The 25,112-nt window shown below is 34.1% G+C and overlaps 2 protein-coding genes across 17 annotated transcripts in view; one reads left to right on the plus strand and one right to left on the minus strand.

Moving 5' to 3' along the window:
• The window catches only part of LOC134843976 (potassium channel subfamily T member 1-like), a 154,575-nt gene that overhangs the window by 75,690 nt on the left and 53,773 nt on the right, over positions 1 to 25,112 (minus strand). For 8 of the 16 annotated variants that reach the window (XM_063860386.1, XM_063860379.1, XM_063860378.1 and 5 more), the window contains one exon: positions 20,510 to 20,750. In XM_063860386.1, the coding sequence (XP_063716456.1) occupies positions 20,510 to 20,750 (241 nt within the window). Of the gene's footprint in view, positions 1 to 2,405; positions 3,653 to 10,919; positions 11,021 to 16,604; positions 16,740 to 20,509; positions 20,751 to 25,112 lie in introns of those variants that run through there. The other 8 variants (XM_063860385.1, XM_063860376.1, XM_063860375.1 and 5 more) reach the window with 3 other exon arrangements.
• The window catches only part of LOC134843974 (unconventional myosin-XVIIIa-like), a 319,060-nt gene continuing 306,056 nt past the window's right edge, over positions 12,109 to 25,112 (plus strand). The window contains exon 1 of the mRNA XM_063860373.1: positions 12,109 to 12,121. The gene's annotated coding sequence lies outside the window, so the exon portion shown is untranslated. The remainder of the gene's footprint in view (positions 12,122 to 25,112) is intronic.

A 25,112-nucleotide genomic window follows, 5' to 3' on the forward strand; every position in this document is an offset into this window, starting at 1 on the left:
ATAACTGAGTTTGCCTTAATTCGGTATCAATAAATCAACGTTTTAGTAATGCTTTAGTCCTTTAGTAGTTTTTTAGTATCTCTTGGTGTCTAAAATCTAACTTATGCGGATGTAATTCTAAGGCTGGTACAAAACAAGCCCAAACTGAAATTTTTTTTCTGAACTTAGAAATGTGCTAGGCCTGATCTAACTTCATGTTTTGATTTAATAACAATTGGTGATTTTTTTCCAATATTCCGTCAAAGTTTTAAGAAGTTTCAAGAGTTGGAACAATGATATCTGAGTTCACCTTGATCCGGTATTCATCAACCAATTCTTTAGTACTGCCTTAGTCCTCTAGTATTTTTTACAATCTCTTGGTGTCTTTAATTTGATTTCAAAGGATGCATGTCTGAGGCTGGTACAGAACAAGCTGAACCTGAAATTTATTTGCAAAAAAAAAAATGCTTTTATGTCATGTTTTGATTTAATTTCAATCAGTGAATGTTTTTGAGCTGAGAAAACTTAACCTTTTTTGAATAGATGTCATCAATAATTGCGTCGCAATTTTAACAGCTGAAACAATGATGTCTGAGTTTGCCGTGATTTGGTATTCAGCAATCAATTGTTTATTACTGCCTTAATCCTCTAGTTTTTTCTTAGAATCTCTAGGTGTCTTAAATTTAATTTAAAATGATGCATGTCTAATGCTGGAACAGAATAAGCTCAAACTGAAAATTAATTGTGAAGTAGTAAGAAAACCCTAGGCCTATTTTAACCTCATGTTTTGATTGAATTACATTAGTGTGAACATTTTTGAGCAGAGAAATTTTTTTTTTGAATAGATGCCATATTTAAAAAAAATTGTCCAAATTTTCAAGCTGACTGAAGTTTGAAAACTTTCTCATTAATGCGTAGTTGTCCTTGCGAAAGACAAAAAAGCCTATTTTGTTAACCAACATTCTTTTTCAATATTAGTCTTTTAGTTTGAAGAACGTACTTGGACAAATCTGAGATACATCTTCAAGAATAAATAAATTTGGGTGAGCAATCAATTTTGATCAACATTTTTGTGAAAACTTGGATGAAACAAAAAAACTATCGAGTGACTTATATACCGATGGAGCGTCTGATATATGATTTGTCTTTTGCTGAGAGTTTTACTGAGGATTATTTGATCGTTTTAATGTGTTTACCCTGGTTTTCCTCCATACACCGAAAGCTCTAGTCATGCAACTGCATACCATTTGTCTATGAATAAAAGCTAGCCATCCTATGATAATTGTATGACTAGCGTTACTTTGGAAAACTAAAATTCTAACCTTCCACAAAAAACCTTTTGCATATTTCATGTCCAGAACAAAACCAATTCTGTATTCCAAAAAAAAGGTAGAAACTTACTCCAATTGCTCACAATTTTTTTTTAAAATTGGATTCAATTTGGACTAATTTTTTCTTTTTGATAAAAACGCACCCAATTCGGCCAGCTAAAAATCACCCAAAAATGTCAATCGGCGAAAAAAACTACAGCAGAACTTGTTTGGGCCTACTGGAATGAGTTTAATACTCTTACAGCGACAGCTATTTATTTCTTTTTATAACCCCATAATGGGTTTTTATGAGAGTTTAATTGTCGTTCTGACCAATTGGCAAGTATAATTCAGCATTACTGTGTTTGGAAATAAACACAAAAGTTAAGGCGGTCAATTAAAACTAACAAAAAGCCGGGGTTTTTCATAATTTTTGGAAAATGCTAGTTTTGTAACTCCATATACGATGAAAAATTGATTCTAATGCAATATTGTACTATGAAAAACACTCTTCATAGAGCTTCATAAAAGATTTTAAATAAAATGAAAAATGTATGACTAACATTTTTTGTTAAACCTGGATCGTACAATTTTTTCAAGGACTCAAAAATTTGAATCAAATATGGGAACAACGCCGTTGTTTTGGGAGCACACTAAAACATGTATTCATAGCTGGACACACTATACTTTCATTTACTAGCAACCCATCGCTCTTCGAATACAAGGGTTGCCAAATTTCCCCCAAAGGTCCCTTCATTTGATACCATTTAACAATAGCTATTTCTAGCTAATAGTCGAATACCGTAAACGTTTCTGAAGGCGCTATTGGCGTCAGTATATACTTCTTACAAGGAGGGAGACGCAATTTAATCGGTCAACACCTTCCAAAAAAGCTCAAGAACGGCACTGAAAATGGCCATTTTGGGGTTTTTGAAAAGCTCAAAAGCCATTTTAAAAAACATCGAAAATTTTTTGTTACCCGTCAAAACTTTTCGCAAGCCACAAATTTTGGTCATTTAGTGGCACGGAAAACTATGGAAATTAACTTTTGACAGCATAAAAACTTCAGATATATTTGAATTCAAATCACAAGTTTAGTGACTACTCAAATCTAACCTGGAGGTGAGTTTTCGAAGGCGTCCCACCAACATGATCCCCTTACCAGCAGATTTGAACGAATTCCGACCACTTCCTACACTGGTACCCGTATGAGTGTTTCCACTTAAAGTTTCAGATGAAAAACCAACCAAATTGCTACTTTCGTTGCCGCTGTCGGCGCGGTTGTTTTTAAACTCTCTGTTGATATCAGTGGAAGCTACGATTGGTTTGCTTTCCTCTTTTGTTTCGATTTTGGCTGAAGAATCTTTTTGAATTTCATCTGCACTTAAATTACTTTCAGCTGAAGTATTAAGGGGGGCACTTTCGTCTTGAGGCAAGGAAGACCAACGCACGTTTGAATTGGTAGAGTTATTGATTTTTTTGCTAGTACCATCTGCAGTGGATGATGAACTAGCTAAATGCATTTTGTTGTTCTCCACTCTTAAACTTTTAAAATATATCACAAGATAATTCAATTGGAAATAAAGGAATGCAAAATAAAAGAGTGTAAATTTAATCAGGTGCGCTTTCAATATTTTAGAGAACTTCGAACTATATTTTTTGGCAATTTAATTTGGTTACAAAAATCTTTAAAAGCGTCGTAGCCAGACTGTGGTTTGTCTTATTGCTGAAGTATTCAGTCTCAAATGTATTTGAAAATTAGAAGCACAACTGCAGCGTAAACTTGAAAAATCTAAGTAGGATTTGTGTCAAAAATGAACTCCAAGTCTGAAGATGTAACGCTATGCTACAATGCACACAAAAATTGTTGGTCAAACAGCTAACAATGGTGTCACATAACCATCAGCTTGTTATGAATTATATATAATATTTTAGTAGCATTTGCAGTTTTTGCTTTTAAACTGATTCTTTTGTTCTCTTTTAAATCTTTTTTACGATGGTAAGATAAACAAAATGAACAAAATAAAACAATTTATGAAAAGACTTGAAGTCAAATGTTCAGAGACAATAACAGCACCTCAAATGTCAAATTAAATCTGCCTTCAATTTAATTTACAGAAGAAGGGTCTTCAAATTGGTGACATATGAAAGAATTCACTCTCTTCAATCTCTCTCAAAACGAGTCTTATAGTATCTCAGTTTTCTCTAAAATAATACAGAATGGGAGGAAATATTTCAGGCAACAGGGAAGAAAACGCTTGATAAGAGAGGGTATTAGTAAATGGGAAATAAGCTTTGGTTCTGGGGTAAGAGATTCGCTGATTGTATTTTCCTCTACGGTTGGGTGGAAAAAGGATATTAGGGTAGGGGCTCCGTTTCTTAAATTATACCGCTCAGAGCTAAGAAAATACAAAAAAAAATCAAATTGCATATCTCTGATTGTCTTAAAAAGTCACAATGAAAACAGGCCGTTTGGCTTATCAAAAAAGTGTGAAGCTTTTGAATATTCCCAAAAAAAACGAGCTGATAAGTTTGGTTTATTATTATTTTTTATGCAAACAACTATTTTTGCGTTTTTCAGTTGATGATTTCTGAAAACTGGACGGAAAAAAGGTAGACACAATGAGTCTAAATCAGTAATTGGGAATACAGCAAATGGATTAATTTTCTTTTATTGAGAAGGGAGTTTGCCCATAGGCGGATTAGTAGGAATTAGAGGAGCGGTTATTCTGTCTTGATTTTCAGACACAGATTGAAAAGGTTTAAATTTTAATGCAGCATAGACCATACCATATGCCGTAACATTGCGAGGCTATGCTTTGCCCTGAATTAGGCCCAATATTAACCGGAGTTTTTTCAAATTCCCAGAAGTTTTTGAGAGATATTAAAATTCAATATAAAAGAATCCAGATTTAGGCCAAAATATTCTGAGGATTTTGGTTAGAGGGCATTTGTCTGATTTATATATATTTCTGATTTGTATTTTTCTGAATTATCTTCTTTAATCTCTTTATGAGCTCCGAGTCAGTGTCGTAAAAATGTTCTTTAGCCTTTAAAACCAGTTCACGTTTTGCTCCTGTCCTTTTCATTTATCATATAATTTGGCCTCTTTTCCTCACTCGCCCTGATATCAATTTACATCTATCATTTTAGCCTGAGTTTTGAGTACTAAACTAAATTTCCCTCGTTCCCTCGAGAAAAATTCAATTAAAATTGTCTATAAATAGGCCAATTTTCAATTAGGATCAATGATTAGGATTAGAAAAAAAAGGGGCCAAAAAGGGAAATAACATTGAATGTCAAAAGGAGCTCAAAAGGGGTACTAAAAAGACCTGAATTTGGTCCATACATCATTAGAAAGAGCAATTAAACGACAACCGTGACTTAGTTATTTCCATTTGAAAGAAAAAAAGGTATGTTATAGGAAAAAAAATGAAGGCACAGCACTATGTTTTAAACACCATCTAAAAATCATGTGATTTCATTTGATTTCATTTTTTCATGGCTCTCTTCAAAAAATATTAAAAACGCCAATTTGTGCTGACTTCAAACTATCCCATGGTCAGACGAATAAATTAAGCTGGTCGAAATCAGACAAAGCCGACTTGGTACCATATACTGATTAATTTTTCGGGCAATTATTCAACTGATGTTTTGTGATGATCCGTTGTGAAGTCATTTTAGGTCACCTTCTCAAATCAACCGCCGTCGTCTCTCAAACTGCAGATAAAACATCTGATCAAAGATCAACATCTAACCTCACTGCCGGAAACCTAGTTGCCCTTACTCTGAAATTCAACAGGTTATGGAACCCCATAAATTTATTCGAATTTTTCTATCCAAGAGCCGATTCAGGATAGTGATTAGCAAAAATGATCGACCAGAGGCTAAAGATGAAGTTTTGGATGAAGTTTTGGATGAAGTTTTGGATCAATGGGCTGCCTTGCAACGTGGGAAGAAAGCAGAAAAGATTGCCTCTTTTGGGTTTCTTTTTATGCCTTCTTGTCTCTCAAAAAAGCCAACTAGTGGATTAGCTGCACAGAAGCCAGTGGTGGCAACCTGGACTTTTTGCAAAGGACTTCAAGCTGGAGAAGGCAGTTTTCTCCAGAGGCTCTGCAGCAGCCTTAACAAAAGGGAAAAGCAAACTCCTTACTACTAGAAAGTTTCATGTGCGAGAGTTATTTTTTCCCACCTTTGAGAACTGGGATGAGACAACAGTGGAGAACCAAAAATTAACTAAATTGCAAACTGAGGGCAAGGGGTCTCGGACTGCAAAACCAAGTGTCGGACGGATGAGTTTAAGCACAGCGATGGCTAGAGGCTCGTCATACTTACAGTGGACTCTTTTTAACAGCTACTGGTATTAAATAGTAAGTAGTTTACTGTGAAACACCGTTGTCAGCTGTTTTGAACATCCTAAGTTGAATGTTCAGGCTTACGAATTGACAACTGGATTAACTAAAAAAAGTCGGATTCGAAATAAATTGCAATCATTGGCACGCCAAGTCAGCATAGCTTCAAAAAAGCAAAAATTAGCTCTACCAAAAAAAACTGACCACAAGACTTGAACAGATAAGCAGTGGATATTTAAAAAAAAAACCTGTCGTTAATTGAAGTTTGGAGTGTGCATCGTGCCAGCATGTATTGAGTATGTCCAACAACTTCAAATGGGTGTCAATTGAAAACCATCCGGTGACAAAGAGAGACGCTTTAATGAAATTTCAGATGTTGCAGGCATATTACTGAAAACTGAAGTTGAACATGAGTATTCTCCCAAAAGCTCCTTACAGAATCTAAAGAGAAGTCCGCGTGAAGCAAGGCTTCTCAGTGCAAAAACGTTTAAAAATATTGTAACAGAGCGTTATTGCAAAATTGAGATCTACTAACAGAAGCAGAACCTACAGAGATACTCTGTGCGCAGGCGATGTCAAAAAGTGTCCGGATCCGCAATTATTTCAAATTCCACCCCATTTCACTGATTCATTTTGAGACATCACCGTTAAGAAAGTTTACTTGCGTGTTTTCCGGTGCCTGGTGCAAAATCTGGACAGAGGCTGTTGGCAAAATTTATATTCGAAAGCAAAAAATGCAAATTTGTTGGATGTGACGAAAAAAGCAAAACCTGATTGCGGAAAAAATTAGAAACAAGATTTGTGGCACGTAAAGGAAACGTGATTTGATTTGAGGACCTGACTAAAAAATGTTGTTTGGTTTTTTGTGAACCATTGCAAGCCCTAGGATAAAAATATTTTGATGCAATGGATTAAAGCATAACAACACGATAATGGAAAAAGCAGCTTCAAAGATATGCAGCTTGAAGGGATTTAACCTGGAGGATCCGATGGCGATAAAAACTGTAAAGCCACTTTCTACTGATCATCTAGTGCAGTGGTCAACTAGGAAACTGAACTCGCCTGAAAGTTAAAGACTCGCTTGATTTCATATTTCAAGAATTAAAGTCCACAAACCAGTTGGCTGTTCAGAAGCAGCGTCTGAACAGGAGATGAAGAATTTTCAAGCAATGGCATCATGATTACTTAATATAGACCAGAACCTCGCATAATTTTTGTTTTTGATGTATTTTTTCTCCAAACAATCGAAAAAAATTTTTCTATGCCAATTTTCAATGGGCTGCCTTGCAACGTGGGAAGAAAGCAGAAAAGATTGCCTCTTTTGGGTTTCTTTTTATGCCTTCTTGTCTCTCAAAAAAGCCAACTAGTGGATTAGCTGCACAGAAGCCAGTGGTGGCAACCTGGACTTTTTGCAAAGGACTTCAAGCTGGAGAAGGCAGTTTTCTCCAGAGGCTCTGCAGCAGCCTTAACAAAAGGGAAAAGCAAACTCCTTACTACTAGAAAGTTTCATGTGCGAGAGTTATTTTTTCCCACCTTTGAGAACTGGGATGAGACAACAGTGGAGAACCAAAAATTAACTAAATTGCAAACTGAGGGCAAGGGGTCTCGGACTGCAAAACCAAGTGTCGGACGGATGAGTTTAAGCACAGCGATGGCTAGAGGCTCGTCATACTTACAGTGGACTCTTTTTAACAGCTACTGGTATTAAATAGTAAGTAGTTTACTGTGAAACACCGTTGTCAGCTGTTTTGAACATCCTAAGTTGAATGTTCAGGCTTACGAATTGACAACTGGATTAACTAAAAAAAGTCGGATTCGAAATAAATTGCAATCATTGGCACGCCAAGTCAGCATAGCTTCAAAAAAGCAAAAATTAGCTCTACCAAAAAAAACTGACCACAAGACTTGAACAGATAAGCAGTGGATATTTAAAAAAAAAACCTGTCGTTAATTGAAGTTTGGAGTGTGCATCGTGCCAGCATGTATTGAGTATGTCCAACAACTTCAAATGGGTGTCAATTGAAAACCATCCGGTGACAAAGAGAGACGCTTTAATGAAATTTCAGATGTTGCAGGCATATTACTGAAAACTGAAGTTGAACATGAGTATTCTCCCAAAAGCTCCTTACAGAATCTAAAGAGAAGTCCGCGTGAAGCAAGGCTTCTCAGTGCAAAAACGTTTAAAAATATTGTAACAGAGCGTTATTGCAAAATTGAGATCTACTAACAGAAGCAGAACCTACAGAGATACTCTGTGCGCAGGCGATGTCAAAAAGTGTCCGGATCCGCAATTATTTCAAATTCCACCCCATTTCACTGATTCATTTTGAGACATCACCGTTAAGAAAGTTTACTTGCGTGTTTTCCGGTGCCTGGTGCAAAATCTGGACAGAGGCTGTTGGCAAAATTTATATTCGAAAGCAAAAAATGCAAATTTGTTGGATGTGACGAAAAAAGCAAAACCTGATTGCGGAAAAAATTAGAAACAAGATTTGTGGCACGTAAAGGAAACGTGATTTGATTTGAGGACCTGACTAAAAAATGTTGTTTGGTTTTTTGTGAACCATTGCAAGCCCTAGGATAAAAATATTTTGATGCAATGGATTAAAGCATAACAACACGATAATGGAAAAAGCAGCTTCAAAGATATGCAGCTTGAAGGGATTTAACCTGGAGGATCCGATGGCGATAAAAACTGTAAAGCCACTTTCTACTGATCATCTAGTGCAGTGGTCAACTAGGAAACTGAACTCGCCTGAAAGTTAAAGACTCGCTTGATTTCATATTTCAAGAATTAAAGTCCACAAACCAGTTGGCTGTTCAGAAGCAGCGTCTGAACAGGAGATGAAGAATTTTCAAGCAATGGCATCATGATTACTTAATATAGACCAGAACCTCGCATAATTTTTGTTTTTGATGTATTTTTTCTCCAAACAATCGAAAAAAATTTTTCTATGCCAGGAGTTCATCAATTTTTTCACTTTTAATTAGTTTTCGTAAAATTAATCATCTGGTTAAATAAAATTGCCAATTTGAACAAACTGGGATCAATCGAGTCTGTAGGTATTTTTTTGGCATTCGCACTTAACAAAAATAACCGACTCTCAAAAAACTTCAGAGAAGTTTTGATTTGATGAAAGTTGATTGAACCATAAAGCATAGTAATAAACGAAAACGGCAGCTATCACTAAGTTTTGGGCATTTTGTGTGAGATGGATGTCGCCATTATAATTTTTTTTGAAACAAGTTGGAAGTTTTCTTCATTTCTTGTGGAAACTTTTTTTTCAAAAAAGTAGAATAAAAAAGACGATTGATACATAATAAAGAAGTCTGAACTGCCCGGACTCCCCCTCTACAAACAGTTTTGTTAGGCAGTAGCTTAATTTTTTTACGAAATAAGAAACACCAATTGTTATTCAAACAGGGCAAATTCTTCCTATCACCGATAACTTCGCAAAAAGTATTATAAGAAAAAACAATTAAAAATGTGAGTAATATATCTAACACCACTGTTCAAGACATTTTCCTTGTACAGCCTTACTCAATATTTGATTTGACGGTTGACAGTTACAGATTTCTGGATCTTAGAAACAGAAACGTAAATATAAATTAATCTAAAAAAATAAAGACTGAACATCGACCGCCATTTTTACCATCTTATTTAAATGCCAATGTTACTTTAAAAATTGATACATTAAAAATTTATATAATGGGCAGATGCGTATTTTTTTTTGAGAAAACTTTTCCGTTCAAGATCCCAAGCTTTACCAAAATATTGTTAGTTGTTAAGGCCAAAAAAGGCAGTAATTGAAATTGTTTGAAGGCCAAAAAAGGCAAATTTGCTGTGCCTTGGAAGCACAAAAATTTTTCATCAAAACTTGCAATATTTTCAAATTGCTTTCAAATGCTTAAAAAACCTAGTTCTGTATTAATAGAACTTGGGGCTGATCTAGGGATTTCTCGAGGGGCGCGGATTTTCAAAAAATTTTAAAACTTTGTCGATTTTATTAGGTTGATCAATATGATTATGTGAGTGCTCTCAAAAACTCTAAAAACGACATCTTGACCAATTTTTCTGCACTTTTTGCAGACAACTTTTGCAAGAAAGCGCGTTCCCCTCTCAAAATAATTATAAACTAGCGCCTAAGGCGCCCTTAGAAAGTTTGAAGGGCCGTTGGGCCAAAAACGGATGGCGTAAAACATGAAAATCAGTAAATTAGTTTAAAAAAAGGGACGCTTTGGGTGCTGAGCTCATCATCTGCCCCTCCTGCCAGAAGGAGTTTGGACTTGCAAGCAATCAAATGCCAAAAAGCAGTCAGAAATTGATTGACACCTGAAATTAGTTTTATTTTTTATGCACTTACTATTTAGCTACTTTTTAGAAAATGCTCAGTTTACCATGCTCAGCACCAGCGGATTTAGGGGGGGGGGGGGAGCTCAGGAATTCGACCTCCTGCTGGCCCAAAGGGTCTCCCTTTTGTACTATTTTGAGATATACATTTTCGGCTGACTGACCTTAAAATTTTTTTAAAGGCGCTTTGAGCGCTAAATCATACTAACTTTGAGGGGGGGAGCGCGCGCCGAAAAAACGCAATTTTTTGATCAAATTTTTCTAAAAACAGCCAAAAATGCCATTTTTTGGCCTGTTTTTTTTCTCAAAAATTTGCACAGAAATTGGGGTCAGAATAGGGTCCTTATGGTGATTTAGGATAGCTAAGAAAATCAATTGGGCCGACCTAAAAAAGATCGACAAAATTTTCGAAAATCCCAGATCCTCCCTCGAGAAAATCCTAGATCCGCTCCTGATGCTCAGTTTTGATTTTTTTTGCTTCGACTTTCACAGTTCGGTTCATAACAAAAATCATAATTCTTAAATTGTTCTAAACATTTTAAACAAAGTGGAACGAAGTTATTCACAAAAATCTTCAAACACAAAGAACAAAGCTGAATCAAATGTGACCCTTTCTACAGTCTCTGACCGACTGATAAACTAAAACTGATCGGTTCAATCAAGTGGAAAAGCTTTCGAGAAATTGTCTAAGAAATTGTCAAAGGCTAGATGCAGCTACAGCAGAATATTTGGATTTTGTTAACTATTCTTCCTTCTTCCCAACCTATGGCAACGTTGTAACGAGCCCCCCCCCCCTAATAAGAAAAAATTAACAGCTCAACATATACGAATTTTTTTACCTTGTAAAGAACCCCCCCCCCCCCCTTTGCATAGGGGTGATGGAAAACAAAGATTTGAAAATTTTATCTTAGTTTATGGTAAACTAACCTTTGCTGCACTGATTCGGAATGTTTGTTCACAGCAGCATATGGGAATGGGAAGGTACTTCTCATTAGTTCGGGCACTGCTGTCCTCCACCTGCTGCTGTTTCTATCCCTCCTCATGGGAGACAAATTAAACTTGAGAAACTTGGAACGGGCACCCATTTTCAAATCAAAAGGTAAATTTAGAGGTAGATGCAATATACTGATATGACTGTTACCACGCTTGCAGATTCAGCTAATAGGTTTAAAAACTAACCGGAAATATAAACGTTTTTCTTTCCCTGTAATCTAGTGTAAATTGACGTTAGTTTGACATTGATGATAGTCGGTCCTGACAAAGCTTTTGAAGCGCTTTAGTGCTCTTTAGAAAGATGGGGAAATGTTTTCACGCTGCTAATAGTACTTCAAAATTTCAATGTAAGGAAACGTATAGCTGGCTTAATTGTCCCGTTTTTTACTGAAAATTTTTTATCCGCTAAAGTTGTTATTAGGCCGAAAAAATAAATTAACTCCAAATTAGTTGTCGCACCAAAAACTATGAAAAATTTTTTGCTTCAATTTTCTCATTGATCAATCTATGGATGAACGGTGACGCTTTTGGCTGCTCAGCAATATAAAAAAAAACATTTCATTCCATTCACAAATAAATTTTTCACCCGTAAGCTAAAAGATTAAATTCCCTTCCTATTTAAACGAATTTCCGATATCTGATACTTATTTTTTTTTGAAATACTGAATAGAAAAAACTATTTTCAATTATTGCACAATTCAATTCATTTAAAATAAAAACGAAAAAAACTCTCCCCGAAGAAAAACAAAATTCTAATTTTGCAATTCAGAGCAACAATTTACGAAAAGATAAACTTAGAAGAAAAAATTGCCAAAGCCTAAACTTGCAATAGATATTGGAAAAATATTCGATCAGAAGTTGACCGGATTTAGAATACCTGCAACAACAAATATGGTTTAAGATCAATTTAAGTAGCAAAACGTATAAAACGTATGGAGTAAAACGTTGGAAAAAAATATGGATTGAAATCTATTTCAGTCCAAATTCAATTGATAGAATTTTACAACCAAATCATTCAACTTAAGTTTTTTCTAACCGGATCTGAATAAATCAATTTTGTTTTTTTTTTTTGAGAAAAAGCTTTGTCTTGATGAAAATTAAGTTATCTAACTAAATCAAGAGAAAACTTATTAAATCGATTTAAAAATATTAAATTCCTTGAAATTGATTTAAACTAATTTTTTAATCGTCTCTATCAATCCATTTTTTTGTAGATTATTTGCAGACTTTTTTTTATTTGTTCGACTCGAGTAAATGAAAGAATAACTGTGTGCAGAGTTCGTGAAGCAAAAAAAAATTTCCTAATTGATTTTTTCATTTTTTTGTTTATATAAGCTAGAAATGTTGGTCTCAACCTGTCATTTGACGAAGAGTTGGCATTTGAAAGCATTGAAGAATGGCATTTGAAGGCAATCAAAATGGCAGATAAAGGCATTAAAATGTTTAATTGGCATTTGAAAAAATTTCGTTTATTTTTTTTGTATCACCACGGGGACCCATAGATTGCAAAATATTAGAGGGTTACCTATAAAATAGAAGTTTGCCATAACAATTCACCTCAAGTGACGTTAGATTACTGTAACAATAGCGGAGACTTCTTTTGAGTACAGTTTTGCTGAAAAAATGGAGCAAAAGTAATATTAATTCAAGTTGACAAATAAACTTAGTAACAAACAAAATCAACCCAAACTTTTATGGAAAGAAGATTTTTTGGATTTAAAATCTCTTTCAGTTCTTTCATTGTGTACATGGTTAATCAATTTGGATTGAATTAAAATCGGTTTAAATCTATCTGAGTTGATCATAATCATAGTTTTATCACTTTGAGCATCTACTGTTAATGAACTACAGAATTTATAAGCGCATCGAAAAATGAATCAAATATTGAAAATTTGATCACATACATCTGTGCCGGAAAGGGGCTACATGCAATCAACCCCACAGGAACTTGACCACTTCGCCCACTTGGGTTTTTTTTTGCAGCATTCAAGCCTAAAATTCGTCTTGAGTTGCCTTGGGCGCCAAGACACAGGATTGGGCGGTTTTCACACAAATAGAACTTGTTTTTTTGCATTTTTTTTAAAAAAAAAAGGGCTCAGATAGTGTTTTGAAAAATAGAAAATTTGAGAAAAAATGCCATGAAAAAAATCAGGAAGGTTCTTGATCTTTAAATTGACCTGTTAGACTGTTTTGTTCACATGATCCATAAGCTATCTCAATTTTTCTCATAAATATTTCAATTTTAAACCAGTTTTAAATTTCTAAATAAAATGAGGTAAAATGATTAAGTTAATATGAAAATGTAAAACATTTATTTATCATATGAAAAACTAACAACCAACAATTTCTTTGGTTTTTTGCTAATTTAAAGACTAAATTTTCAAATAGGTTATTTTGAGTCTGTAATATCGATTCTGTTATTTTAGCCTGTTGAAATTTCAATTTTTAAGAAGAATAGCTCGTTATAATTTATAATACCCTTACCAAATGACGATATTTTGCGTTCCTGTTCAAATTTCGTCAACAGTCAAACAACCGTAAATTTACCCCGAAATTCCAAGCAAATAAGTTTTTTGAGTTTGTCTGCAACTGCCTGAAAAGTGACTGCCGGCAATCTGTATACAAGCTTGTCGCCGAATTATAATTTATATAAAACAACTGAGCGTTCGTTTAGTAATTTAAAACAAAACTGCTCATATCAATCATATCAAGGCGAAGCCCTAAATGTTCTTATTGTTCCGACTTTCGATACGAAAGTAACGGAATACTTGTGCTCGGGTGGGTTTTTTTTCTTCAGACAAATTTCGACTTTTTAACTAGCCATTTTTGACGGATTTTTTTTATATCATTCGAAAGGTATTGTTGTCTTGAGCTCAAATTTGAAAAGATATTTCACCTGTGATTATTTTTTGTAAAGTTATGGGGGTTCAAAGATTGCCATTTTGGCCAATTTGGGACAATTAACGCGCGATATATTTCGGGCTATTAACGCGTAAGCGGAGAGTTAATCGGTCTAAGAAATCGTTCCAAATTGGTTTAACAAATTTTATTTGCCATAATTGATTTAGTACAAGGAGCGAAATCTAGCTTTTTGTACTTTATATGGCGTGTGGGGGAATGGTTTTGATAAAAAAAATTCAAATTTTAGAAAAAAATTTTTCATTTTGTTTTATTACTTTTAATTTTTTAATGTTATTACTGCTCCATAAACCTTAATAGGCAGTCGGAACATTCAGGGCTTCGCCCTCATACGAGCAGTCTTGTTTAATTCATTATGGAGTAGTCTTAACTTAAAAATTGGTAAAGTTTTCAAAAGAATTGAAGAAAGTTCAAAAAATGCTTTTAAGTTCCTTTGAAAATCATCCCCCACTTGCTATGTAAAGTACAAAGTGATATATTTTGCATAAACAAAGTATTAAATAGAACAAGACTGCTCGTATCAGGGCGAAGCCCTGAATGTTCCGACTGCTTTTTAAGGTTTATTGAGCAGCAGTAATACATAAAAAAATTTAATGAAAGAGAATAAAATGAATTTTTTTTTCTAAAATTTGAATTTTTTAATGAAAATAATCCCCCCACACGCCATATAAAGTACAAAAAGATAGATTTCGTTCCTTGTAACAAATCAATTATGGCAAATAAGCTTCGTTCAACCAATTTGGAACGATTTGTAAGACGGATTAAATCTCGCTTACGCGTTAATAGCGCGAATTATATTGCGCGTTAATTGTCCCAAATTGGTCAAAATTGCCAAAATGGCAATCTTTAAACCCTCATAACTTTACAAAAAATGATCACAGGTAGAATATATTTTCAAATTTAAGCTCAGGACAACAGTATCTTTTGAAAAAGAAAAAAAAAAGAAAGAAACAACAGAAAAAAAAACTCACCCCGAGCACAAATATTCGGTTACTTTCGTATCGAAAGTCGGAACAACAAAGGCATGCTTCAACCTAACTTAGAATAGTTTCTAAGACGGATTAAATCTCCGCGAATAAAATCATCATAATTTTTTCAGAAAAAGTTGCAGATGAAGTATCTTTTTAAACTCAAAATCAAGAAAAAAAGTTGTAGATGAAGTATTTTTTTAAACTAAAACTCAAACAATACTTCTGGAATGATCTAAGAACTTAGTAACAAAGTCGAAATTTGTCTGGAGAAAAAAACCATCCCTAATAATTAAATGAACGTTGAGGTTAGCTATTTAGTTGCTCAAGCTTTGCATCAAGCTTTACTTTTTTGATGCGACCACTCTCAAAATACAGACAGAAATATGGCCCAATGTTTTTCACGTGAAGGTGAGTATCTGAAAAAGCGCTCTTAGGGCATCCCCATTGGTGTGTCGCGTTAGAGCCGTTCTGTTTTTATTTGGGCTGAGCGTTCGAAGATTCCTGTTTAACAAGCAATGTTTTGATTTCCAATGAGAAGCCGTCAATCAATCACTTTCAACCCATTTTAGTTTAGTTAAATCATATTTAATGTAGTCTTTTCTAATCGGGACCTCCTTTTTAATTAATTCCCATTTTCCAACAAAACGGCACAGCTTTTCCAAAGCGTATCTTTTTTCATCAATCAACTTGGTCGAAGCATTAACGTGAAGTACTACTACCATTGGCTGAAATAAAACTCTTTCTTAGGTCCCGGTGGTTATTTATTTAAGATTAACTAAGCTTAAGGTTATGGCTATCTCACAAGAGCTCACCTTGTAAATTGCAGCCCACGTAAAATCTGAACTCGCAATTATATGATTGTTGAGCAACATCACTACAACTACCGATGCATCACAATGCCACGCCAAAATTCGAAGACGTCCAGAAGTAAATGAGCTCAAACTTTCTTGTTTGATATAAAAATGTTGTTGAACCAATTAGAAATAATCTCAACATCTTTTAACTCAGAAAAATTTAAATCCCACTTAAAACAGCTTGCATTTTTCACATAAATCATTTTGTGTATAAAAACTGTTTCATATAGAACAACAGAAGACATTTCGATTTTGTTCTGTAATGCATAAATGAGATAATCTCCTAATTTTCTTCAATGTTGTCAAATTCCTTAAGCTATCACCTACACAATTTTTCAATTTTTGTTGTTCGTTTCATAACTTGTTCATTACAGTTATGAGGATATGATGATATTACAGCTATATGAGCCTTTTTTGATAAATTAATGCAAAATTTAGACCATCTATATCACAATTTTTAAGTAGATACAAAATTTCTGACAAAAAAATTTAGGCGAAAAAGTTTTAAAAAAACCGGCTGAAAGAGAAAAAATAATTGCTAAGTTAATGCAAAACCTATAATAATCAATTTGAGGTTTTAATCTCTCCCAGTATTATTTGCAAGTTTTGTGTCTATCCTTTTGTGTCGTAAATTTTGTGACAGGTTTTCTGAACTTTATAAAATTCGAACCAAGACTAATTTGAATCAAACCTTTCATTATACTGCTCTTGATCGCTTGAGAGTTTTCTTTGAGGTTGTTAAAATTGAAAAACAAACTACCTTTAACACATCGTTTTTCCCCACGCCATGAAGTGGTCGGAATAAAATATGAATTTAAAAGGGTGAGAGATAATTGTGTTTAGCTTTTAAAATTGGATTGCACCCTAACGCTTACCCAGACACATCGACTTTGCGAAAACAGCAATTTTCAGCCTGCAGAACAGAGTTGCCCATAGCATAAGTGAAGGGAAACGTGTCCGTTTTCTACCATCAAAATGCAAAAAATAGCACTATGGCGTGCATAACGACATAATTCTACAAAAAATGCAAATTGTAAACTTGCGCTGGTTTTAATCCTTGAGTACCAATTGAAGTTGCTATTCGTTTTTGAATACCGCAACAGCTGAGAGCAAAGAATAAACACCATTCTAGATCATGGTGAAAAAAAAATTTGATTGACGTAAAATGTTTAAAAAAATTTACAAAAAGTTCACTATTGAGATTGGTGGTTCAATTTTTTCGAAGAGGCTATTTAGAGCCGACATTTTAATGTTCTCGAAAAAAAAACAAATAAAAAAAAAACGAAAAGTTTGGTCGTAGGTGCTAATATAACTTTTTTTAGCCCTGAAACATTCCTTAATGAAAATACAAAGTTCCGCCAAAAATCTTTTGACTCGCTCTTTATCCAGATGCAACAATTGCAACAAAAAATATCATAAAAATTTAAATCAACATGAAAACATCACTCTGATTTTTGCGGTTGAACGTACTTTTTTCAAACTTCGATCTGCAAAAACGCTCGGTATTAGAAAAAATTTTGAAGCCTGTTTATTCAAATTTTTTGGATCAAAATAAAGTATAATTTTTGCTCAGTGTTCATTCAAGTTGTATGTTTTGGCTGCTGTTTTCCGCTCAGAACACCAATTTTTTTAAAACATAGAGTGTAATATACTTAGGGCATCAAATTGTTCAAATCTTTTTTCACTACACTTGTCTCTGATACTCAGATTGGTCAGCTTAAATAAAAATTTATGCAAAAAACAAATTCGAATAAAGTTTTTTTTAAATGCCAGCATGTTGTTAATCCACTAATTTTTCATACACTGGTTTAAAATATTTGCTGACAAATATTTGCTCAGGTAAGAAAAATTGTGCCCTAATAAGTTCACAGACGTTTGTCAATGACCCTCAGCTCAAGTTCAGTTCAAACCAATACAATTTTTTCTTGATTTTTAAGTGAATATTGACTCTCAATTTATTTTGAAGAAAAGTGGAATTTGACAATGCTTTCCAAACCTAAATTTTTTCAGTTGGACGGAAAAAATTTTGTATTGCCGTGAAGTGCCAAAAAACGTCAAATAAAAATTTTCGATAGACTTTCAGATAAGAATTTATTGCCAAAGGTTTTTGCAACATACATTTGCTGCAACAGCAAAATCATAAAGTTGTTCTTTTCCAAAAAAAATCTTGCACTCAATAGCTTATGCCATAAATTTCGATTCTTCTGATAGCCATTACAGATAAATATTTTGTTAGTACTGTATTTTTTAAATATTTTTGGATCACTAAAATGCGCGGTGGTTTGGGTACTATTAAATAATCTATCAAGATAAGCTTGGTCACAATTCGATTTTTATCAGGTAATTTTCGGAAAACATTCCCTTGTGTGTAGAAGAATAGCTCTAAATGTTTTTAACTTTCAGATCAATTTAGCGAGGAAGGATAAAGGCTGGCTGTGAAGGCTCGAAATTTCACTTTACGCATCCTGAATTAGAAAGTGAACAAAAATCCCAGACTCCAGCATACTTATAAATCAATTGATCTATACCGCATTGATTCGGAATATTTGAAAATTATTCTGATTAGTTATTGAGTTGTTGTCAATAAACTGATATTGCTTTTAATTTTTTTTTCAGATATTCCAGAGATCAAGCAATCTTTTTCAAATGCAACAAAAAAACTGCTATGATAGCAAGGACTTATGACAATATAATATGCCTGAAACAACTGGAAACATATTTTTATCTTTCCTTTTTATTGAATACGAATGGACGCTAGTTTGATGCGAAATCTAGTTCAAGATTGAGTAGATTTTTTTGCGCTGCAATACTGTTTATTTTGAACAGATTTGAGTTGTTTTTTGGTGGTCGGTCATCAAGCTGAACTTAAGATTTCAACGGCAACTAGCCATAAAAATTAGAATTAGCCTCACAAGAAGCTTATGATCAGTTGATACGCTCAGAGCAAGTTGTCGCGACGTTGTTATGCAACTATGTTACGTAATTCTGATGTCAAGCTTATGGTGGTTTGTAGATGCGGTTGTTTTTTTTCGAATTCGAAATGAGCTTTTTATTCATTTATTCAAAAACTTGATTTCGCTTAATTAGGAAATCAATAAACTATTCTCTTCGAAAAAAAGTGAATTCCAGATGTTCTTGTTTCAATTTCAATTATAGTTAAATCATGAAAAAGCCTTTGTCTGCCCAACAAAAATGAAATACACTGGGCTGCAATAAATAAGTAGAACCCTGATTTCATCGCGTAGAGAAATGATTTTTTTTGCAACTAATCGAGTTATACTATTGAAATTTTAGATATGCTAGATGAAATTACTTAACAGGACTTAGTTTGGTCAAAGTTGAGAAATTTTGCTTTGAAGGCGTAAATCAGCCAGTATTTCCTCATCAAGAGTTCATCTGAAACAACTTAAGAGTTCTTCTAAAACTGCTTAGGATATACTTGCTATTTTACGCTTTTAAAGTAAGATTTCTGCATATTTGACCATGCTAAATTCATCTAGCATATAAAATAGTTTCATCTAGCGTTTGTATTAAAATCAACCCCTCTATCTCTATTAGTTGCACAGAAAAAAAAACGTCAAGAAGAAAATCGTTCCTTTGCTCGTTGAAATCAAGTGTCTACTTATTTATTGCAACCCAGTGTACAATTCATTCAGAAACAAAATCATACGCTGAATAAAAGTCAATTGGGAATAGAAATTGTTGAGAAACTGTAGATACTCAAAATGTATTTCTTTGAAAATTAGCAACATTTTTTTATACTCCAAAGATTTTATTCAAAACCCAGAAGCAAAATACTTAAAACAAAATGACGGTTTTTTCTTGACTTTTTTAAATGTTGCAAAAGAATGTTTTAACCAGGCATGATCATCAATTTAACACCAACTCTGTCTGCAGGCAAAAAGGCTTTTGATTTCGAATGAAAAGCGTCAATGATCAGTATGCTGAGGCGCGCCATGAGCAAAGTTAACATTCTCCCCGCCGAAACGCTTTCGGGGATGTTAACTTTGCTCAAATTTTGAAATTTTAATCACTGAGAATCAATAAGTTTGCTTTCAGTGCTAAGCAAGTTCAAATTGAGAAGTGGGATCTTGGATTTTCTCGAGGTGGGGAGGGGGGAAAGACGGATTTTCATTTTTTTTTTTAAATGTGTCGTCTTTTTTTAGGTCGACCAAATTGATTTTCCAAACGCTGCCAGAACACCATTAAGACCGTATTTTGACTAAACCGTCCGAAAAAACAGGTCAAAAAAGCCGTTTTTGGGCACTTTTGCATTTGGGAAATTTTTTACCAACAAATCGCGATTTTCGGCGCGCGCTCGACATCAAAATTGGTTATTCGCCACGAAGGCACCTTTAGAAAATTTTTTGTGTCGGTCGACCTAAATTGGATATCATAAAAGAATATCAAAGGGGGACCCTTTGGTTGGCAAGGATGTCAAATCCCCCAAACCCCCCCCCCCCCCTCCCCCATGAAAAAATTTAAAAAAATTCCGCCCCTAATTCAAATGGTAATTACATGAGAACTATCTAGTGGTGTTTTGAATATGAACGAGTGGGCGGACGCTGAAGAAGGCTCATACTCGACAAAAAACTAGAGAAACCGGTAGATTACCATTTGAATATTAATTTGAACTTAAAAATAAGTATAAAATGCTTCATTGTTGATGTAAACCGATCTTGATATTTCAAGTATTCTAGTATTAATTTCATAGTAATGGTAATTTACGTTTTATGATATAAACATCTTGAAAAGTGTTTTTTTTTAATTTCAGACTGACCTCTCCTCGTTCTGGGCGTCCACTTTGCTCCCCTTTCCCATCTTATTTGAGTTCACAACTGGCACTGGGGGGTTGGCATTCACATTCTGGTCGAACTTCTTGATTGTGCCCTCCGTGTCAAACTCCGCCGGCCCCTCCGCCCCCACCTGCTCCCCCTCTTCTTCGGTATCTGCAGGGTTATTCTGCTGGTTACGCAGGTTGCGCTGGTTTCTAACTCTGGCTATAGTGCTATGAATCATTTCTGAAACATAAACGTAAAAATTTATTCAAAAACAGCATACTCTCTTGGTCGTTTTTTTTTCCGTAAAATTGTGAAGCGGTTTTTTTTCCGTGGGGCGATGAAAACATCTGAACGAAAACCAAGAATTTATGCATATTGATAGTTATAGTAAATTAGGTATATGACGACGTTTTCTTCGCAAAAAGTAAAAAAAAAATATAAGAAATCGAAAAAATTCTAAATTTTTCTCAGATCAATTTTTTTACTTTTCTTTTACATTTTACATCCTCAAAAATAATCTAAGTAAACTATCCGAAAATAGCTAATATAAATCGAATTTTAATTTAAATGCTTTAAAAAATCTTATTGCCCTATTATAAGTCATCTAGCTGGCTTTATTCACGCGAATTTAGCTGAAAATAAAAAATGAAAAATTTTACGGATCGAATTGTGGCTTATAAAGCTTTAATATGATATATGCATCAAATCTCTCCGATGACTATTTCAGGTAACTGAAAATGCAAGAAAAAAATTTGAAAAACCGTTGGGAAAGAAGTCAAATCTTGCTTGGAAAAATTTAAATCGAAGTTCATAAAAAAACTCATTGATCGAATACTCAGAACTCACACGCTAATTTATAACCAGGCGGATTCAACTGAAAGTTCATCGGCGACTATTACTCATCTTTTTGTTAAAACATATAGTTTATTAATTTATAAACAATTATTCAGTGAAACTCCATTTTATCGCAAACTATCATTTACAATAAAAACTCAAAATGAAATTGTGCAGAATGGAAGGGCTCCATGAAAAACAAAACATCTTGAAACTCAAAGCTCTAATCGATAACAAATTTGGCTTGTTTCGACAATCCCCTGCTAAGCGATGGAATAAGCGTTACGCAATTACCAAGAACAAATTTTTATAAACAGTGTCCAGCAATGCATTAATATGACTAAGAAGAAGTGGCGAGTTACAATAGGTTTACTTGCCATATGTCAATACAGTGATGATTTAAATTAACCGGACAAAACGCATTAAACTTGAAATTTAAAACGCGTTTTTCTCAAATTGGGTTGAGTTTAGGTGAAAACTTATGAAGACAAAACTTGTTTAAAATTTTAGCAAAATTAATATCGTGTAATTTGTTTTGCGAAGTTCGGGCCCAAAATTTTACCCCAAAAATGGGTCGTTTTGGCTTTTTATAGTTAATCAGAAATTACCGCAAAAAGACCCAGTCGATCACAGACATAATTATATCAAAGTGAGCCCCCTTGCGTAGCCCAACAAATTTTAAGGAGGGTAAATTCGCCAAAAAAAATAGCAAACTATTTAAAAGATTAGGGTTTTGGAGAATATACCCTTCTTAAAGTTTGTTGGGCTACGTAAGGGGCTCACATTGATATAATTATGTCTGAGATCGACTGGGTCTTTTTGGCGTAATTTCTGATTAACTAAGAAAAGCCAAAATTTTGGGCCCGAACTTCGCAAAACAAATTACACCATTTTAATTCTGCTAAAATTTTAAGCAAGTTTTGTTTTCATAAGTTTTCACCTAAACTCAACACGATTATTGTTTTTTTATTTCATTTGGCGAGATAAAAATAAATTTGTAAAAAAAACTGCCTTTTTTTCTATACTACCAAAAAAAACGTAGGTGGCAAAAATCACCAAATGCAGTTTATCTGCGTGGTAACTGCCAGTTACAATCTGGGTTTTCTTATGACAAAAAGTCCAGGTTTAGTGTTTCGGATGAAACACAAAATTTCAAAACAAATATTTTTGGTATTTTCATTTATGAAAAAATGCTGGTCATAACATTTCATAGTATGGAAAAAATGCCTATCATAATATTTCATGTTATGGAAAATGCTTATGATGCTATTTTCAAAGTATTTTTTTTGGTCTATGAAACAGTATGATAAGCATTTTTTTCATAATATGAAATCGTATGATAAGCATTTTTTGTCAACCCGGTGAGTTAGGACCGAAGTGTAACTCATAGAGTAATTTCGGATAGGGTACACCGTCTGCTCGTCACGCTATCTTATTTTCGGCCGGATAGATTCGTGCAACTTCTTAGTCTAATACCGATCCTAATCTTACTCTTATACTATCTAGTCTCAGGTTGTTTAACTAGTCTCTGCTAGGCTCAATAGATCTAGGGTATACTGGTTTATTGCGGCTGCTGAAGTGCTCGGGAGAGTCCAACTAATTTCTAAGTTAAATTCAAATCTCTCTGGTGCTGAAATTACAAGTAACTTCAGCACTTACAAATAAGTGGGTTGTTAGTTAGATGGATCATGATTGGTTAATATTAAATACTTTACATTGGTAAAACATTTAATTTATCCAATCATAAAATATAGTTTAGATCAGGTTCCACCCATCCGGGTTTTACAGAGTTTTTTAGAACAGTTCTTCTGTAATTCAAGGGTGGATGATGGACGTTGGTATTTGGCGAACATCATAATTTTCTTTCGCTTCTTCTTGTGACAACGACTGAGTCTCTGCAACAAAGTCAATTCTGATTCCAGAATGGTTGGCTATGTCAGGTTTTTCTGTTCTGCGTGGAGAACTTCTTTTGTGTATGATCTAGTTTGGGAATGGCGTGGAGATTGTGCGTGGAGGGGATGCCTGGTTACTCGGATCTGTACGTATACTTGAACATCGAGGTGGTCATTGGTCTAGTTCAATGAAGTCCTTTTCTGCGAAGTCAAGTCGTACTCTAAATCCTTTGAGTTGTGATTGTGAGCGGCATATCGATTGTAGTTGGTCATTCTCTCTCGAGTGTAGTGAGGTCGTCTTGTCTTTTGATGTTCGTCCTTGGTGTTGTATTCTGATCTATATATTGCATCATGTGATTTTACATTTTATAAAACTTTTATTAGTTTAATATTTTTTAATAATGATTTTAGTTAGTTGTTTTCACAAAAGCTTTTTGTTTTAGTTCGGTTATTTTGAAGAGTTACTCACCCTTGAGTAGCTCTTATTAAAAATAAAGGTGTGGTCACAAAGCGTGGATGTAGCGCGGTGGGTTAGGCCGGCTATAGAGCATGCTCAGGACGTCCTTTCCTGGTGGGTTAGGCCAGGAGTGGGAGTATGATTTCATGCGGTGTTTGTGAGGGGTCCTGTTATGTGACAACGTTTTATGTTGGGTTTGTTGTGGTTTTACTTATGTCTTGTTGGTTATGTACTTTTTCCAAAAAGCAAATTGTTTGTGGTATGGGTTTGTCTTTCGACTTTTTTGTGTTTTATTATTTCTTTCTAAGACTTTGTAATAGTCTTCAAAAGAATAAATTATCCAGTTTTAAACTGGGTTAATCCGGTTTGGGTACCGTTGGTTTCCTTTTCTTAGTCATGCTGTTATTCTATGATTTGTGGTATTTAGTAAGCTGCGTTGGTTAGTTTTGTTTAGTATATGATTCCTTTCCAACCGGGTTAAAGGAAAGTTTGAAACATGTTATTGTATGTTAGAGTTGTTGAGTGTGAAAACTTGAAACTGAAATTCATTATTTTAAACAATTCTTCGTGGGCGAGCTGTGCGAGTGTGGATAGAATTTCTGTGCGAATGAATGAAAATATCAAAAGGTTAGTACTGCAATTGCATTTTATTAATTTACTACAATTGCATTTACTGCAATTGCATTTTATTAATTTACTACATAGAATTTAGAAATTTACTGCTAGTTATGGGGGAATTTTAAGATACAAATTTTCATCATATGTAGATTTACTGCTTTTGGGGGGAAATTTTATAAATTAATTTACTGCATTGGTATTATATTTATTTAATTGTTGGTGCAAAAGTTTAATAGGGTTTTGAACAGTTTTGAAGAAGTTTGCTATTTTTTATTTTTCTTTTGTGAATTTTTCAGATGATCTAGGATGAAGGCTAAAAATCTAAAGAAAACATGAATAAAGAATGGTGAGTTTTTTAATACTGTAATTAATTAGTAATATTTACTTAATTTATACTTACCTGTTAGTCGTCGGGGAAAAAACCGTGGGGGAAGATGTCGTGAATTAGTTCTGAAGTTGTTAGTAGTTTAGCTAAGATGCGGATGATATTTTTAGTTTGAAGCAGTGGCCAAAGCAATTGAAGTGCCTTAATAGTGGTTAGTTCTTCAGTGCCTACTGCAAACTCATAAGGTGTGTTTTGGATTAAGTTATATAATTTGTGGTTAAATTTAGTGTTGTGGATGAATTCTAAAATTGGGATTTCTATAGGTTGTAGGAATTCGTGCGGGATAAGGAAGGGTCGGGATTCTTCGGCGTTGAAGGTTTTGGTGATGGGGCAGAAAATGTACATTTGGGTTATGGGGTCATAATTACGAAGAATACCATGGAGGTTAGTGTCTTTAATACAATATGTGAAATTTA

Source organism: Symsagittifera roscoffensis, chromosome 4, assembly GCF_963678635.1.
Source record: "Symsagittifera roscoffensis chromosome 4, txSymRosc1.1, whole genome shotgun sequence".
NCBI lineage: Eukaryota > Metazoa > Xenacoelomorpha > Acoela > Convolutidae > Symsagittifera > Symsagittifera roscoffensis.